General features: G+C 51.1%; 1 protein-coding gene across 7 annotated transcripts in view; it reads right to left on the bottom strand.

The window, feature by feature from the left end:
* The window catches only part of GRIP2 (glutamate receptor interacting protein 2), a 113850-nt gene that overhangs the window by 5608 nt on the left and 91809 nt on the right, over positions 1-16433 (bottom strand). For 4 of the 7 annotated variants that reach the window (XM_010336925.3, XM_039477441.2, XM_010336924.3 and 1 more), the window contains 11 exons: positions 16209-16354; positions 15336-15416; positions 13977-14043; positions 13748-13893; positions 12431-12575; positions 9890-10029; positions 9133-9312; positions 7935-8112; positions 6200-6305; positions 1327-1470; positions 147-293 (listed from right to left, as the gene is read on the bottom strand). In XM_010336925.3, coding sequence (XP_010335227.1) covers positions 147-293; positions 1327-1470; positions 6200-6305; positions 7935-8112; positions 9133-9312; positions 9890-10029; positions 12431-12575; positions 13748-13893; positions 13977-14043; positions 15336-15416; positions 16209-16354 — 1480 coding nt within the window. Of the gene's footprint in view, positions 1-146; positions 294-1326; positions 1471-6199; positions 6306-6336; positions 6588-7934; positions 8113-9132; positions 9313-9889; positions 10030-12430; positions 12576-13747; positions 13894-13976; positions 14044-15335; positions 15417-16208; positions 16355-16433 lie in introns of those variants that run through there. The other 3 variants (XM_039477440.2, XM_039477442.2, XM_074404091.1) reach the window with 3 other exon arrangements.

Consider the following 16433-nt stretch of genomic DNA (forward strand, 5'->3'; position numbering starts at 1 on the left):
GAGGCTCAGGGTGCTGGGGCCCACAAAGCAGCTTAGGCTAACCTGACTCAAGACGACTGGCATTGTCGTGCCCTCTTCACAGCCCATAGATACAGGCTCTTTCCCCACCCTCAGCTCCCACTATGGCCCCCCTGCCCCAGCATTACCTGAAGGACCCTGTCCAAGGGACGGAGGCCCCCCCGGTGGGCTGGCCCATCAGGGCGCACAGTGTGGACGTAGACACCTTTTTCCAGGAGGCCATCCGAGACACTAAAACCGAAGTCATTCCGCATGGGGTCCTTGTGCAGTGTCACCTGGAAGCAGCAGGAGGAGGAGGTTCCTGGAACTCTGACCTTTGCCCCCAGCCTCCCACAATAGCCCAGGTCCCTCGGTCTGGCATTCAGTGCCGCTGGCCAGTCACACTGGGTCTTCAGTGCCCCTGGGTCTTCACCCACTCCGGTCCCCCTCCCTCCTCTCTCCCCCAGCAGATGCTCCAGGCCACAACACTCCAGCACAACGGAGCCCTTAGGAGTGACTTCCTTTTAGCCCTTCCTCAGTCCTCTGGCTCTATCAGGGAGGAGACCTGGCCAGGGCGCTGTTCCCTCCCCTGACCCTCACTCACTCCCATTTACCAAAGAGCTGCTCAGAGCTTCTGATGGCCATTGGTTAGGGGTTGTCCTCCTCCATGTATCTTATTTTTATATAGTGACCTATAGATGGCACAGGACACTGGCTTCTCATTGAAGGTAGTGATGTGAAGGTGTTAGATATGTAAAAGTCACATCCACACATAGAAGGGTTTATATGTGCGTATGATATATAAACTAAGGCCAAGTGCAGTGGCTCACAACTGTCATCACAGCACGCTGAGTGGGCAGATCATTTGAACCCAGAAGTTTGAGACCAGCCTGGGCAACAGGTGAAACCCTGTTTCTAAAAAAATACAAAAATTGGCCAGCTCTAGTAGTGCACGCCTGTGGTCCCAGCTACCTGGGGGGCTGAGGCAGGAGTCACTTGAACCCAGGAGGTCAAGGCTCCAGTGAGCCATGATTGCACAACTGCACCCTAGGCAACAGAGCCAGACCCTGCCTCAAAAAAATACATAGATAAAATAACTTAAGTGGGGAAAAAAGCACATCTACTTAAAGAAAAATAATAATAATAGACAAGTGTGTATCACAGGTGTGTGTGTCACCCAAATGACGAGCATTTTAGAAAACTCAACTAGGTTTTGTGGTGGAGGAGAATAAAGCCCCGAGAGAGGCAGGGCCCCTCTGGAGTCCCACGGCGGCGCTCATGGCGCCAGGACACGGGTCCAGGTCTCCTGTGCTCACCCCTAGTGCCCACCTTATGCATCTCCAAGGGTGTCGGCAGTAGCAGTTCCTCCATCTCTGCAGTGGAGGCTCGTACCTCCCGGCCCCTCTGCCAAGGCCGGTGGCCAGACCTGCCCTCGAGGGCCACCCTCTGCACGGTGCCTGTCATGATGGATGCCTGCAGGGACACGGCCCTTCTTTCAGATGCTTGTTGGCTCGCCGCAGCAGGCAGTCAGCATGCGCTGACACCTACTATGTGCCAGCCACAAAGGGCGCAACAGTGAACAGGACAGACGTGGTCCCTGCCCATTGGGGCTGGGTCCAACAGTGGTGGAGTGGAGGGTCATGAACCAATCATACTAACAATGAGAATAACCATCACTGGCGCTTCATCATTCGCGCTCACCCAGAGCTAGGTCAGTTCTTAGCACTTTACACCTGTAATTCCTTTTATTCTCTACAGTACAATGAGGCAAGTAAATACCTTTTTTTTTTTTTTTCACTTTACAGATGAGGAAACTATTTATTTCCTTAGAGAGATAAATAAGATTTGAACCCAGAGTCTAGTTCCAAGGTCAAGAGTCTTAACCACTCTGCTACATGGCTAATCACAAACATAAATAGGATAAAATTATGCACTGCAGTAAGTGTTACAGAGGTGAGGAGCTCCAGAAGTGAGAGCCTGGGACAGGTGGCCCTGGTCCTGTGTGAAGGATCGGGGAAGCATCCAGAGCTGAAATGGAAAGGACAAGGAAGAAGAGGCCAGGGGAAGAGTCCCTGGCAGAGGCAACATCATGTGCAAAGCCCTGCGGGGCTGGGAGGCAGAACACCTGAGGTCAGGAGTTCGAGACCAACCTGAGCAACATGGCAAAGCCCTGTCTCTACTAAAAGAAAGAAAAACAAAAATTAGCCAAGCATGGTGGCATATTCCTGTAGTACCCAGCTACTTGAAAGGCTGAGGCAGGAGAATTACTTGAACCCAGGAGGTGGAGGTTGTAGTGAGCCGAGATCATGCCATTGACTGCACTCCAGCCTGAGCGACAGAGTAAAACTCCATTAAAAAAAAAAAAAAAAAAAAAAAAAAAAAACACCTTGAAATAAGTCTGTTTACAGGGGTGTCCAAACTTTTGTTTTCCCTGGGCCCTATCAGGGCAATTGTCTTGGGCCACACATAAAATACACTAACACTAACTGATGAGCTTCAAAAAAAAAAGTAGAAAAAAACCTCATAATGTTTTAAGAAAGTTTATGAATTTGTGTAAAATTCAATGCTATCCTGGGCCACATGTGGGTCACAGGTTGGATGAGCTTGGTTTAGGATGTGTAGAAAAATAAGAAAATTAAAAGCAAAGCCATTTAAAAAAAAAGGCTATGAAGATTTAAAAAAACAAAAAATTATAGGAATAAAAGATGGAGAAGTTGAAACACAATATCTAAGAAATGAGTTACACAGTAGAATAAATACAGCCAAAGAGAGAACTCGTGAATTGCAAGACAGATTAAGGAAAGCAGCTGGTACACAGTACAGAGAAAATATGAAAGAAAAGTTAAGAGATATGGGGGGTAGAATGCTTGGAGGACAGGTGTCCAACATACCTTAACAGAAGGTGACAATAAGAAGGAGGCAATATTGAAAATATCATGACTAGGAATTTTCCAGCATAGAAGGCAAACGTGAGTCCTCAGACTGGAAAAACAGACTGAGTCTATAGTAAGACAAATAAACTCTTATTGAGACACTTCAGAACAAGAGAGCCAGCCATCACAGAGAAAGAAATCCTCAAATCTCCTGGAAAGAAAAGACACAGGACTTTCAAAGGAACAACAATGAACCTAACAGCAGCAACCATCATTGCCAGAAGACAACAGAATAATATCCTCAAAGCCCTGAGTAATTGCTTGATTTCATAGTCGACTAAACTATCATTTAAGAGCAGGGGTGAAATAAAGACACTTATAAACTTCTAAATTGACTGGCAAAAAAAGAAAAGAAATAAAGACATTTTCAGAACACAGAGCCTAAAGCAGTTTACCACCTAACAAGATTCTCAGTGAAAGAATATCTTCACGGATGAACTCAGAAAAAAAAAAAGGATATGCAAGAAGCAAAGGTGGTAAGAGAAATTAGTCAAATATTCTGATAAAGCCCCACGTTCATGAATTTTGAGCAATTTATAAACAAGTTGGGAGATGAGAGGAGATAGTCTGAGGAGAAGTGAAAGAATCCTATAGTGCATGTCTTACCAAAGAGGAGGACAAAGGCATTGCTTAGACTTGTTAGAAAAACCAAGTTAAGAAAAGATACTGAAAATGTAAGGTAAGGCCATGGCCTTACCTTCAGTGGTCTCTCCAAATAATTATTTAGCCATAAAAAAGGACGAAGTACTGACACATGCCACAACATTAAGCTAAGTGAAGAAAGCCAGGCACAAAAAAGTCAAATATACACTCCACTTTTATGAAATATCCAGAATAGGCTAATCCATAGAGACAGAGTAGATAGTAATTGCCAGGGGATGGGAAAAGAGAGGAATTGGAAGGTACAAGTTTTCATTTTGGGGTGTTGGAAATGTTCTGGAATTAGAGCCACTAAATTGTACACTTTAAACTGGTTAAAATTGCAAATTTTGGGCCGGGTGCCGTGGCTCACACCTCTAATCCCAGCACTTTGGGAGGCCGAGGCAGGTGGATTACCTGAGGTCAGGAGTTCAAGACTAGTCTGACCAACATAGTAAAACCCCGTCTCAAAAAAAAAAAAAAACACAAAAAACATAAATAAATAAATAAATAAAATTACAAATTTTATGTATGAATTTTTATCATGATAAAAATTTTACATTAGTATCATTTAAAAGGCACTGGACTAAAATTAAGAGAGACTTAAGAAACATATTAATTAGCTCCAAGCTGGATTAGACATTAGTTTGGACAATTTGGGTCCAACTGAGGAAATCTGAATATGGTCTTGGTATTAGGAAAGATTAAAATATACAGAAATGGAAAAATGAAGTAGCTAGCTAAAAAAGCAGTCTACAAACAGTACATACATCATGATTTCATTATCTAAAAATACACATAAACTAATTAAAGCAGTAACAGTGGTGATCTATGGGTGGTGGGAATGTTGTGTCCTTATGTTTTATTTTTACTTATTTTTTCATTTACTCATTTTTTTGATTTCTTATTTTGATTCTGTTTTGCTTATCCAATTTTGCGCCATACACATAAATAACTTCAGTAATAATAAAAGGTTTCAATGTAAAAACTGAATGTTGAAAGTGAAACAAATGAATTAAAGATAATCACTACAAGAATACAAACAAAATTTACAATTTCCAAATTGGAGATTGTGGAGAGAGTGAGCAGTAATGAAAAATGTATCAATAGAAAAAAAATGAAAGATGGATGATCAGGAAGAGTATAAAGAAAACAGAATAAATAGGAAGTATAAATTATATACTAGAATTAAGTTTAATTATACATTTTTTCAGGTATACCTCTGACTGAAAGGTTTAGTTATATTAGTAGTCACAATAAATATAAGTAGACTAAATTCATCTTTAATAAAAACAGAACACACTCTGTATAGTATACAACAGAAACACATTTAAAACAATGATACAGTAAATTTGAAAACAAGCACATTGACCAAGCACAGTGACTCACCCCTGTAATCCTAGCCCTTTGGGAGGCTGAGGCAGGTGGATCACTTGAGGCCAGAAGTTCAAGACCAGTCTGGCCAACACAGTGAAACCCCATCTCTATCAAAAATAGAAAAAAATTAGCTGGCCATGGTGGCACATACCTTTAATCCCAGTTACTCAGGAGGCTGAGGCATGAGAATCACTTGAACCCAGGAGGTGGAAGCTACAGTGAGCCGAGATTGCACCACTGTACTCCAGCCTGGGCAACGGAGTGAGACTCTGTCTCAAAAAAAAAAAAAAAAAAAAAAAAAAAAAATATATATATATATATATATATAGTACATTAGTAAAATTTGGGGTGCAGCCAAAGCAATACTTATAGATAAATTCATAGCTTTAAAAAATACTTTATTTGAAAATAAGAAAGACTGAAAATTAAGGTGCTAAGAAACCAAGAAAAGTATCATTACTTAAACATAAATAAAGTAAGAGAATATCAAAGCTAAACAAACAAATGAATAAACCAGAAAGTAATAAAGCCAAAAATGTGTTCTTTGAGCAACCTAGTAATTGGCAAGACTAGTGGACAGAAAAAAAAAAAAATGACCCCAATCAACAATATTAGGAATAAAAAGGGAGCAAAAGCACAGATAAAATAGAAATTTAAGTAAAATAAAATTGTTCTCAGAGTGGAAGCTAGATCCTCTCTAGATCCTCCTGGGCAGTTTGTTGTATTCACTGAGCAGTGCTGGCCTTACACAAAGCCACATTCACCTCTGGTTTCCCCTTATTTCCTGTGTTGTCACTGATGTTAACACCCACACGCTTCCACAGGGCATGCCCACAACCACATTCATGTATCACACCTACATACACAGATACTAAAACTGCCCTAGTGCACCTACATGGGCACACTCAAACACACGTGTTCTGAAATACACTCTGCAAGTGAGTGTGCATGATGAGCATGTTCCCATGCATGCATATACATCCGCTCTCAATGTACAAGATGATGTCACACATATTCCATGTCCACATAGATAATATGTAGTATCACAGTGCTCTCAATCACACTTGCACATGAGTCCATGCACAGTCTGTACATATGTGAAGACACCTTTCCCCAGCGGGTGCCCAGGTGAGTGCATACATACATGTTACACCTGAGCACGATCCCATCAACATGCCTGCCTCCCACTGCACACACACCAGCGTGCACAGCCCCAGATGCCCCACACAGGCCTGCAGGGCAGGTGGCCATACCTCCAGTTCCCTCAGCAGCTCTGACTGACCACATGACTCCAGGTCTTCGAGAGCTTCTCCAAACACTCGCCAGAAGCCCTCCTCTCGGCCAGGGCCAGGGGCTGGGCTGTAACGTAGGAACCAGAGAGCGTCAACTCCTGGCACGCGGGTGGGTGGGCTGGGGCCTGAGGAGTCTTCGGGGCCCCAGGGCCCAGTGCTGGGCTCGAGAGGCCATAGGGTAGGTGGGCGGGCAGGCAGGCAGGCATCCTCAGTGGCAGTTCTGGGGCCCCAGGGCAGTGGTTGGTGACACAGAATAAGGGAAAGACGCAGTTAGGGGCGACCAGGACTGTCGGTGGCCAGTTAGAACAGGGGCAGATGAGACGGGGTGGAGAGCGGTGACACAGGATGCCTGGGAAGAGAGACAGAGGACAAACAGACGAACAGACAGAGAGGAGATCCATGGTATAGCCCAAGAGGACGGCCCCTGGCCCCACCTAGACATGTGGCACCGTGGAACAGTGACAAGGACAGAGCTGGAGCCAGCAAAGACACAGATGGATGGAGAGGATGAAATATCTGTGCTGGGGAAGGGGTCGAGACCACCCATAACTCCCATCACAGGGTGTATGAACCGTTATCAGCTCTAACACTGAGTCTCAGAAAGTTAACAATTCACATGTTCACACAAAGCCACTTGCCAATTACAAAGGCCTTGGCAGTTACACGGCATGCTGTGGTTTGCAAAGCACTTGCTCTTTTATGAGGGCACACGGGCTTTGCTCTCTTAGGGAGCTTAGGAATGAGGATGTGCTGCCTCCTTCCCTTTCCATGTAACAGATGAAAAGACAGAGGCTGAAGGACACTTGCACCGTTCAAGTCAATTCCACAAACATTTCCTGAGCTAAGTCCTCTGCTGGGCACAGGGATATGGAGGAGAATAAGGCGTGGCCCCTGTTCTTATGGAGCTGAAAATGCATTTGCAAAATATACCTGAGCACCTACTAGGGGCCAGGCATGGAGCTGGGGTGCCACCAAGTAGAGATGACAGCTAAGTAATTAACCAGATAGACATGAGGTGGTTAGGCCAGCAGGAGACTTGTAGGAGCAGCTGTGGGTACCAGAGGGAGGGAGGAGTCCCTTCTGCCTGAGAAAGACAGGGAACTTCCCCAGAGGCAGGAGAATTTGAGCTGAGTTTTGCAGGATAAGTAGGGATTTCACCAAGAGAGACCAGAGGAAAGGCACTGAGGCGGAAGGACCGCCTGATCAAAAGCACCGCAGTGCAAGGGTGGCCTGGGCAGATGAGGAACAGCATTTCTCCACAGCCTGCTCTCTGCAGGTGCCTTCTCCAGTGGCTGAGCCACTCAGAGCCACACGGCACAGCCCAGGGCTGGTGCCGGTGAGCTGAGGGCCCTTGAAGGAGGCCATCAGGCCATCTGGGGTAAGTCAGGTGGGTCTGGGTTCAAGTTCTGAGTCTGCTGCTGCTCTCCTGAGAACAGGAGATGACCAGAGTTGGGAAAGGCAAAGCAGGCTGCTCCACCGTCCACACCTTCTACCCTCCGTGTCCTCCAGCAGTCTGCCCTTCCCTCTGTCTCAGTCTGGCTGAGGTGGCTCTGCTCAGTGCTTCTCTCCCAGGAGGTACTTCCTCAGGAGCCCACCAAGATCCTACATTTCCCCACCACTTTGGCACAGGCACCCTCGCCCACTCCAGACAAGTCACCATGGCTCCCTCCTCCTTCATGGTGCTCCCACCACAGACCTCGTTGGCGGCTCCCAATCCTCCTCCTCCTCCTCCTCCTCAGGGAAGCTCTCATCGGCAGGGGTTGGGGTATAGCTCGTCCTCCGGGGCTCGGTGGGCGGAGGGCTGCCCCTCAGCCGGCCAGACCTCCACTCCTGCAGGGTCACTCCCCGGGCTGCCGTCTGTGGCGTGTAGGACCCTGGCGGTGGACAGAGGCCCTCTGGGTTCTCTGCGACCTCACCTTGCCCTCTTGCCTGCCACATTTCCAGCTGTGCTGGGTGACCTTGGGGAGATCTTTGGTCCTCTCTGGGCCTGGGTCTACCCAGCCCTCTGAGGGCCTCTGCCTCCTAGCATCTCCCTGGAGCTCCCAGTCATCCAGAAGTTAACTCCCGGGGCTCTGTGACTGTCCCAACTCCATCGGCCTGGGCTTGGCCATCACCCTGCCAAGGAGGGAGGCTGAACATGCAGCCCACCCTCCACCTCCTGCCTCTGGGAGCTCTGAAAGTCCAGCCCTAGGAAATGAGCTGAGACGCTTACGGAGAGCTGGAGACAGGGAAGCTGAGGCCCAGGGACAGCAGGTGTCAGCAGGCAAGGACGGGCTGCAGCCACCCATGGCCCGGAGAGGCCTGGCTCCACTACTCCTCTCAGGTGGACCACGGGGAGTTCCAGTGGCTCTGGGCCACTGAAGTCAGCCAGCCAGCCACCAGATTCAGACGCCTCCCCAAGGCCACCCCAGGTCTCAATGTGCATTGGCCGGGGAGGGAGCCCCAGAAGTGTCTGCCCCACATCGGGTCTTGTAGGCTGGGGTGGGAAGGGGCTTTTGGCCTCCCTATTTTTAACTGGACGGAATGAACATTGTTGAGCACCTACTGTGTGCCAGACATTGGGCTAGGAAGAAAGGAAGCAGTAGAATAAAGACCAACTTGGTCCATAACTTCACAGTGGGGAAAGCTAAACAGCCAGGGTGGGACCCACGGTTCTAAATCAAAAGATAGGGCCGCAGTCCATGCTCCCAGGAGCAAGGGGCCCCAAGAGCGGCTTATGGAGCCAAATCAGGCCTTCCTTCAGGAAAGGCCCCTATAGGATGCCAGGAGAGGCACACAGGAGGGATGGGCACAGGAGGGAGGGACGGGCACAGGAGGGAGTGACGGGCACAGGTCCAGCAGCTGGGGTGGCCTAGAGAGGGCATCTCACTTGCCCAAGGGCCCCAAGGTGCTACCTGGGCCCCCAAAGCCACCCTCGGTGGTCGAGCTGTCCCAAGACTCCACAGCACTGTCCACACTGGGCACAGCTGGTGAGAAGCGGGCTGCTGGCATGCCTCCCTTCAGGGCCTCTGCTGGGTCCTCATCAGCATCACAGGTCTCACTGTGGCTGCCCACCTTGTGGGGTAGGAGGGGGCCTGGAAGGAGAGCGGGGCATTACTTCAGACTTCACAGACACTCCCAGCAAGCCTCAGTTTGTACATTTCAGCCTGGTCTGGAAACTCACAGGCAGTGAGCCCTTCTGAGCTGACATATGGCTGTGGCACTAATAAGCAAACCTGTTTCACAGATGGGAAAACTGAGGCTCAGGAACACTGAGCTGCATGCCCGAGGTCACAGAGTGAGCACCAGTGGAGGCTAGATTAGCTCAGGTCCCTTCCACTGCCTATGGTGGCCGTTCTACCAAGGCATGAGGACATATTCAGGGCCCACTGAGGAGTGCATGAGTTATGGCCATGAAGCATACACACATGAGCACCTTAAGAGGCAGGAAGTCATGAAGAACAGGGTTCGGACCCAGATTCTGCCTGGCGCCAGCTGTGTGGCCTTGGGTCCATCACTCCACTCTCTGAGTCTTATCTCCTTTGCTGTTGGAGGCCCACCCCCACAGGGCTGCAGTGAGGACTCTGTGAGGGCATGCAGGCAAAACCTGGCACAGAGGGACTGCCCTTCCTAAACGTGCTGGGTGGTCCCCAGGGCATGAGCAAATCTCACGGTCTAGCTGCTTCTTGATCTTCAGTGTGACGGTCTCTCCAGCCACCTGCAGGAGGTGGATGGCCTCGCTCAGCGGCCGGCCCTTGAGGCTGACGCTGTTGATGGCCAGAATGCGATCCCCCACGTGGATGGCACCAGTCCTGAGGAGTGGATGTAGGGCAGAGAGTGGGAGTCAGACACTCAGGGCCTCAGAGGGACGGTCTGCCCTCTGGGAACCCAGGAAAGCCACAAGGTACAAGTCTGGCTGACCCCAGGTAAACCTAGCTGCTATGATCTTGGATCACACTAATAGAGAGTCTAGAATCCGGGAGGGGATTATCCCACTTGACTGTAGAATTAGGTTCTGGAACCAGTGTCCAGCAAAGGTTTTGAGAATGGTTTGAATCCCACATACTAGCTGCCAAATACTTGCTATGCGATCTTGGGCCAGTTTCTTAAACCCTCGGGTTTCAGTTTCCTCATCTGTAAAATGGAGGTGATAATACTAATTTTATTATCAAATCGTAACTGAAGGGTGAATGAATGGGACAGATTCCTACTTCCCTCCAGACACTCTTGGTAGCTATCGCCCTTTCCTGGGCCTCAGTTTTCCCACCTGGAGAATGGGCATAATCACCAGCGCCCAGCAGACCTCACGGCAGAGCATGAAGGACTGATGAAGCCAGGCAGTGGCACTGCTCTGGCCCAGTGGTTTCTACCTGGGCACCCATTACAATGACCTGAGGAGCTTTTTGAAAATGCAGGTGCCTGGGCCCCGCCTCTGACCAGTTAAATAGTATCGTTGGGGGTGGGGCAGGAAGGTGATTCTGAGGAACAGCCAGAGCTGAGCAGGGAAGAAGCTGTAGCAGCTGCTCAGAGTGAACTGAGCCGGGTAGAGGAAAAGTAGGCAGAGGACTAGGGTCAGGGGTCTTGAACCCCTGGGGCTGTAGATGTCACCCCAGATGGGAGCTCCTGGAGAGTCATGCTTGGGCATTGCATGAGGGTAGTGAGTGAGGCAGGGGATGGTGGGTTCAGGGAAGGGACCAGAGCTGTGGTGTCCAGTATGGCAGCCACCAGCCACAGGTGGCTGCTGAGCCCCTGCAATGTGACTGCCTGAACTGAGATGTGCTGAAAGCAGACAATTCACACCAGATACGGAAGGGGTATCATGAAAAAAATTAGAAAACATGATCATAATCATTTTTATGTTGATTATATGTTGAAGTAAATATTTATACATACTTTTTTTTTGAGACGAAGTCTCGCTCTGTCCCCAGGCTGGAGTAGAGCGGTGCGATCATGGCTCACTGCAACCTCCACCTCCTGGTTCAAGTGATTCCCCTGCCTCAGCCTCCCAAAGAGCTGGGACTACAGGGGTACGCACCACCACACCTGACTAATACTTGTATTTTTAGTAGAGATGAGGTTTCACCATGTTGGCCAGGACGGTCTCGATCTCCTGACTTCATGATCCACCCACTTCAGCCTCCCAAAGTCCTGGGATTACAGGTGTGAGCCACCACACCCAGCCGTAAATAGTATTTAAGATGAATTTCATTTCTTTTTGCTTTGCAAATGTGGCTACTAGAAAGTGTCTGATTAAATTTGTGGCTCGAATTATATTTCAGTTGGACAGCACTGAACTACATCAGCCCAACGAAGGCTGGAGGGTTGTCGGTGCAGCCCAAGCATCCAGGACGGGGGTGGGGGTGGGGGGACAGGCACACACAGTAGGTGCCAGTATCTGCTCTAGCTGATGAAGACATTGGGGTCAGAAGGGTCCCACACCGACCTCTGCAGTCTGCCCGGAGTCCAGCAGGGGGCGCTCCAGGAGCAGGGTCCAAGCCCCGGAATCCCTCCCATTCTCTCTCCCCACCCGCCAAGCCACTGCCTCTCCTGCACCGAGCCCTCCTACCGGACGCTTGCCCCTGCCACCCCACTCGGCCATGCTCCCCTTTCACAGCCAGCTTGTCGCTGTGTGCTGGGAGCTCACCGCCTCCTTGCCTGCCGGATTCATCCCTGCCCAGCTATGTGAAGACTCGGTCTCACCCATACTGGGGGTCGGGTTCCACCTCTGACCTTTACCCCACCCTGGGGCAGGGCTAGGACACCCTTGGTCTCACAGCTCCCTCAACTGCTACAGTTTCAGAGTCTAGGGGCAGCAGGGACAGTCCCCCAGTGCCTCAGGAAAGCCACAGGCAGTGCTGGGACCAGAGTACTCGGGCACTGCCTCATCCTATTCAGCACACAGCGAGCGCTCCAAATGGGCTGACTTTCCAGATACAGGTAAGGCTGGAGCAGGAGGATGCACACACCTTGACCCAGTGCCTACCTGGGCCCAGGAGGTCCGCTGGGGTGCAGTCCTCTGCCTTGGCAGACAGGGGCTGACACTTTACAAATGCAGACCTGAGTCTCAGAGAGGGGAAGTGACTGGTCTGATGTCACCCACAGTGTCATTGTTGGCACAGGGGTCAGAATCTTGCTTGGCTTTGCCAAAGCCCCAGCTCTTGCTTCCTGGGTTCCCCGAGCCCACCCTGTGGTCCCCACAAAGCCCCAGCTCACCTCTCAGCCAGGCCACGCTTAGTGAGGCCTGAGATGACAATGGGATCAAAAGGTTCCTCCGTGCCCGAAATGGTGATGCCCAGGGGGCCCCCGTAACGCTTCAGCTCCACTGTGTAGCTGACAGCACCCGTGGTCTCCAGCTCGTCTGCAAGCAGGGGGACCCATGAGGAGGAGGTCCCCAAGGGGCAGGACAAGGAGCTGGTTACACCAGCTCGCCAAAGCCTTGGCCTCACTCATTCATTCATTCATCTACCCAGCCACTCCTGCTCTGACTTCAGGTAGCACAACCTGGGGACCCTGAGTCCGTCTTCTGCCCAAATACCAGTAAAGAAAAGAAACCACACCTCAACCGCAGTAATCACACCACCACCAATGAGAAGAAACAATGGCCTCTCTTGCTCCAGCAGCCAGCAGGAAGTGAGCGGAACCCCTGATCATCTTTTTCTTTTTTCTTTTTCTTTTTTTTTTTGTGTGTGTGAGAGTCTTGCTCTGCCGCCCAGGCTGGAGTGCAGTGGCTCAATCTCAGTTCACTGCTGTAACCTCTGCTTCCAGGGTTCAAGTGATCCTCCCACCTCAGCCTCCCAAGTATCTAGGACTATAGGCAATGCACCACCAGATCCAGCTAATTTTTGTATTTTTTTGCAGAGATGGGGTTTTGCCATGTTTCCCAGGCTGGTCTCAAACTCCTGGGCTCAAGTAATCCACCCACTTTGGCCTCCCAAAGTGAGGGGAGTACAGATATGAGCCATCGTACCTGGCCCAACTTTTCTTTTAAAAAAAGAAAGCTGCCTCCTACAGTAACCTTTCACAGGGTAGGAGTTGTGATCTGGAGAATGCCCCTTTGAATCAGGAATTCACTTTCTACTTGGCGCAGTCCTCACCCTCTCCAATCCATACAGCTTTTCTTACTCACCGATGTCACTGTCTGGCCTCAGTGGGACCTGAGTCTGCAGTCTTTGCATATCCACTCACAGCCTGCCACTCCACAGGGCAGCCTCACTCCTCCCTTGCCCCACCCACTCATCTGTCCACCAGCTACACCCAGCACACCAGGTGGGTCTCCTCTGCCAGGCTTGGTGCTGGACATGGAGGCTATGGGAGTGTCTCAAACTCCTGTCCACCTCATAGAGGCTCTGGAGGGCCCCAGACGCTGGGGAGAGTAGGAAGCCTGTGGTGCTGCCCCTCCTTTATTTGTTCATTCCAGCCAGCCTTCGGCAGCACCCACCAGCCTCCCTTCCTCGGCCAGAGGGAGCCCTGAATTGCAAGCTGAGAACCCGCTGGTCAAAGGGTGGGCCTCTAGAGGTGGCAGGGCCATACCAGAGTTGTCCTCATCCTTCCGGATCTTCAGCTTCACCAGGTCCTCGCACTGCCGCAGGATTTGCACGGCGTCCTCCATGGGGCAATTGTCCAGGCGGATATTGTCGATGGCCAGCAGCTTGTCGCCTGGCTCCAGAGTTCCCGTCCTGCATGAGTCGGGGGTAGAAGGGGTGGAAGGAGCCTGGCGCGTGCAGGTGCTGCACCTACTGCTGTTGGCTGCTGCCCCTACCTGTGTGCCACGCTGCCTTTCTTGATGTCGGAGATGATCAGGGGCTCCCCTCGCTTCCTGCTGGCTGCTGGAGGAAAAAAGACCATGAAATCAACCTTGGTGGCCTCAGCCTGGGGCGGGGTGGCGAGGTCCAGGGGTCTGAGCGTGGACTCAGAGCCACTGGTCCTATTCACATCCTGGTCCCACTGCTTCCTGGCTGGGTGACCTTGAGCAAATCAGTTCACCTCCCTGTGCCTCAGTTTCCCCCCTGTAAAATGGGGGTGGCACCATAAACCTTGTGGGAATATGGTGAGATTAAACCAGAGAACGCAGGCACAAGATCTAGCATGGCTCTTCCAATGCCAGCTCTTCCTCCCTCCTGCTCAGCCCACCCACCAAGCAAACTTCGAGCTCTTTGTGGAGGGGGGTTGTCCGCTTGGTGTCTGTGGCCCCAGCCCCTGGCTCAGGGCCAGCACCCAGGCTCTATTGTATGCTCGGGGTGGGGGAGACACAGAAGTGAACAAAACAGACAGGGATCCCTCCCTGCCCTCCTGGAGATGGCACTCCAGTGGCGGCCACAATCAACATTTCAAAGTTGGTGAAGTGTGCTGCGAAGAAACCCGAGGGACAGGCCTGTGTCGAGGGCGGTAAATGTTCAGTTGGGTGGTCGGGGAAGGCCTTGTCAACTGACATTTGGGCAAAGACCTGAAGGAGTCAGGGAAGAAGCCAGAGGAACAGTCTCAGATGCAAAGGCCCAGAGGCAGAAGGAGCGGGTGGGGCAGGGAGCAGCTGGAGGGCTTCAGGAGGGGAGAGTGAGGACATGAGGTCAGAGGTCGTGGGGACCAGAGCACAGAGGGCCTCACTGGGGCCTGAGGCCCTCAGCTTTTACTCAGAATAAGATGGGAGCCACTGGAGGGCTTTCACCTTTCCCATCCTCACCTATTCTGCGTTTCCTTTTTCCTTCTGCATTCCTCATTCTCATTCCTTTGACAAACATGAATTAAGCACCTAGTGGGTTCCAGGCCTTTGCTGGGCTCTGGGAACACAGAAGTAGGCAGAAAACCAAACCCAACCTGCATGTTTGTCACTTCCAAAGCTCTCTCACCATGGGCACCTCACCAGCCCCTGGAAGACCCATGAGGCCAGGGGACTTCCACTGTGCAGAATGGGAAACTGAGGCTTCGGGAAGCTGGGGTCTTGCCTGAGAGAGAACACGCAGCTGGGTCCTACGGAAGCCAGTCTCCCCACACCCCTAAGCCTTTCCCCCAGGCTGTGCAGGGTGTCATGCCATGGAAATGCTGGTCCGAGCTGGGCACGCTTTTTCCCCAGCGGATGAGCTCGCTCGCTCCCTGGGGCAGGCGGCAGTGGGAGAAGACTCACAGCTGATGGTGATGCCCAGCTCCACGCCGCGCTTCTTGGGCAGCTTTACGTGGAAGGTGCCACTGCTCGGGATGACGGACTCTGGGAGGAGATGGACATAGACCGACGTGAGGACCCAGAGGAGGAGTCTCAGTGAACCCTGGTTCCATGCCCATTCTGGCTGTGCTGGGAGGAACCCCAAAAGTCAGAGTCCTAATCCCATCCTGCTGCTTCCTCCCAACAGAGGAGGAAACTGAGGCAGGGTGAGCTGACAGATTTGCTCAAAACAACTGACCTGCTCTAGTCAGAGCAGAGTCGGGGCTGGAACTGCCTCAGGCCTGAGAGCTGGTGTGGTGGGCAGGAAGGGAGCTCCCCACAGCCAAACAACCCAGTGTGAATCTAGCAGATGTTTCCTGAGCACCTACTATGTGCCAGGCCATGGCTGCATATTTTCATGTTTGATTTCTCTTGGGTATATGTCTCACCTAACCCGAGTATCACCCCTATAGTGAAAAGATCCTATCCACTATTTACATGTGGGGAAACAGGGTGGAGGGAGTGCCCTGTCCAAAACCACATAGTGTTGAGATCACAGAACCAGAATTCTGACCCAAGCTATTCTTCGAGGTTCATGCTGAGAAGAAGCTTGGAGTATTTTCAGCTCCCCTTCCCCAGCCCCACTTGGTCCTGCCCCACTGCAAAAGTCACCTGGTGTAGAAACTTCTCCCTCCCTCACCAGGGCGTCCCTTCCCACCATAAGCTGCGAAGCTCCTGGGAGAAGGGCCCTGGGCACTGAGGGGGATGGGCGGAGCATTTGCACAGGCAAGGCAGGATAAAGAGAGGAAGGGTGCAGTGCCCTGAAATGCGAGGAGGGAGCTCAGGCCACTCACTCACCCGCCACATCGAACTCCACCTCCAACACGACCTTGTGGGCCAGCGCGGCATCCCGCAGGAGCTGGTTGGCTTCCTCCATAGTCCCATCCTCAGTGGCGATGCCATTGATGGACAGGACTCGGTCCCCCACCTGCAGCAGCCCACACCTGAATGCAGGGGGCCCATCAGAGAGAAGAGGCTCCATGACAGGTCCGTGGGGAGACAAGAACTCGGTGCAGGGCAGAA

This window comes from Saimiri boliviensis, chromosome 8 (genome assembly GCF_048565385.1).
Source record: "Saimiri boliviensis isolate mSaiBol1 chromosome 8, mSaiBol1.pri, whole genome shotgun sequence".
In the NCBI taxonomy this organism is placed as follows: Eukaryota; Metazoa; Chordata; class Mammalia; order Primates; family Cebidae; genus Saimiri; species Saimiri boliviensis.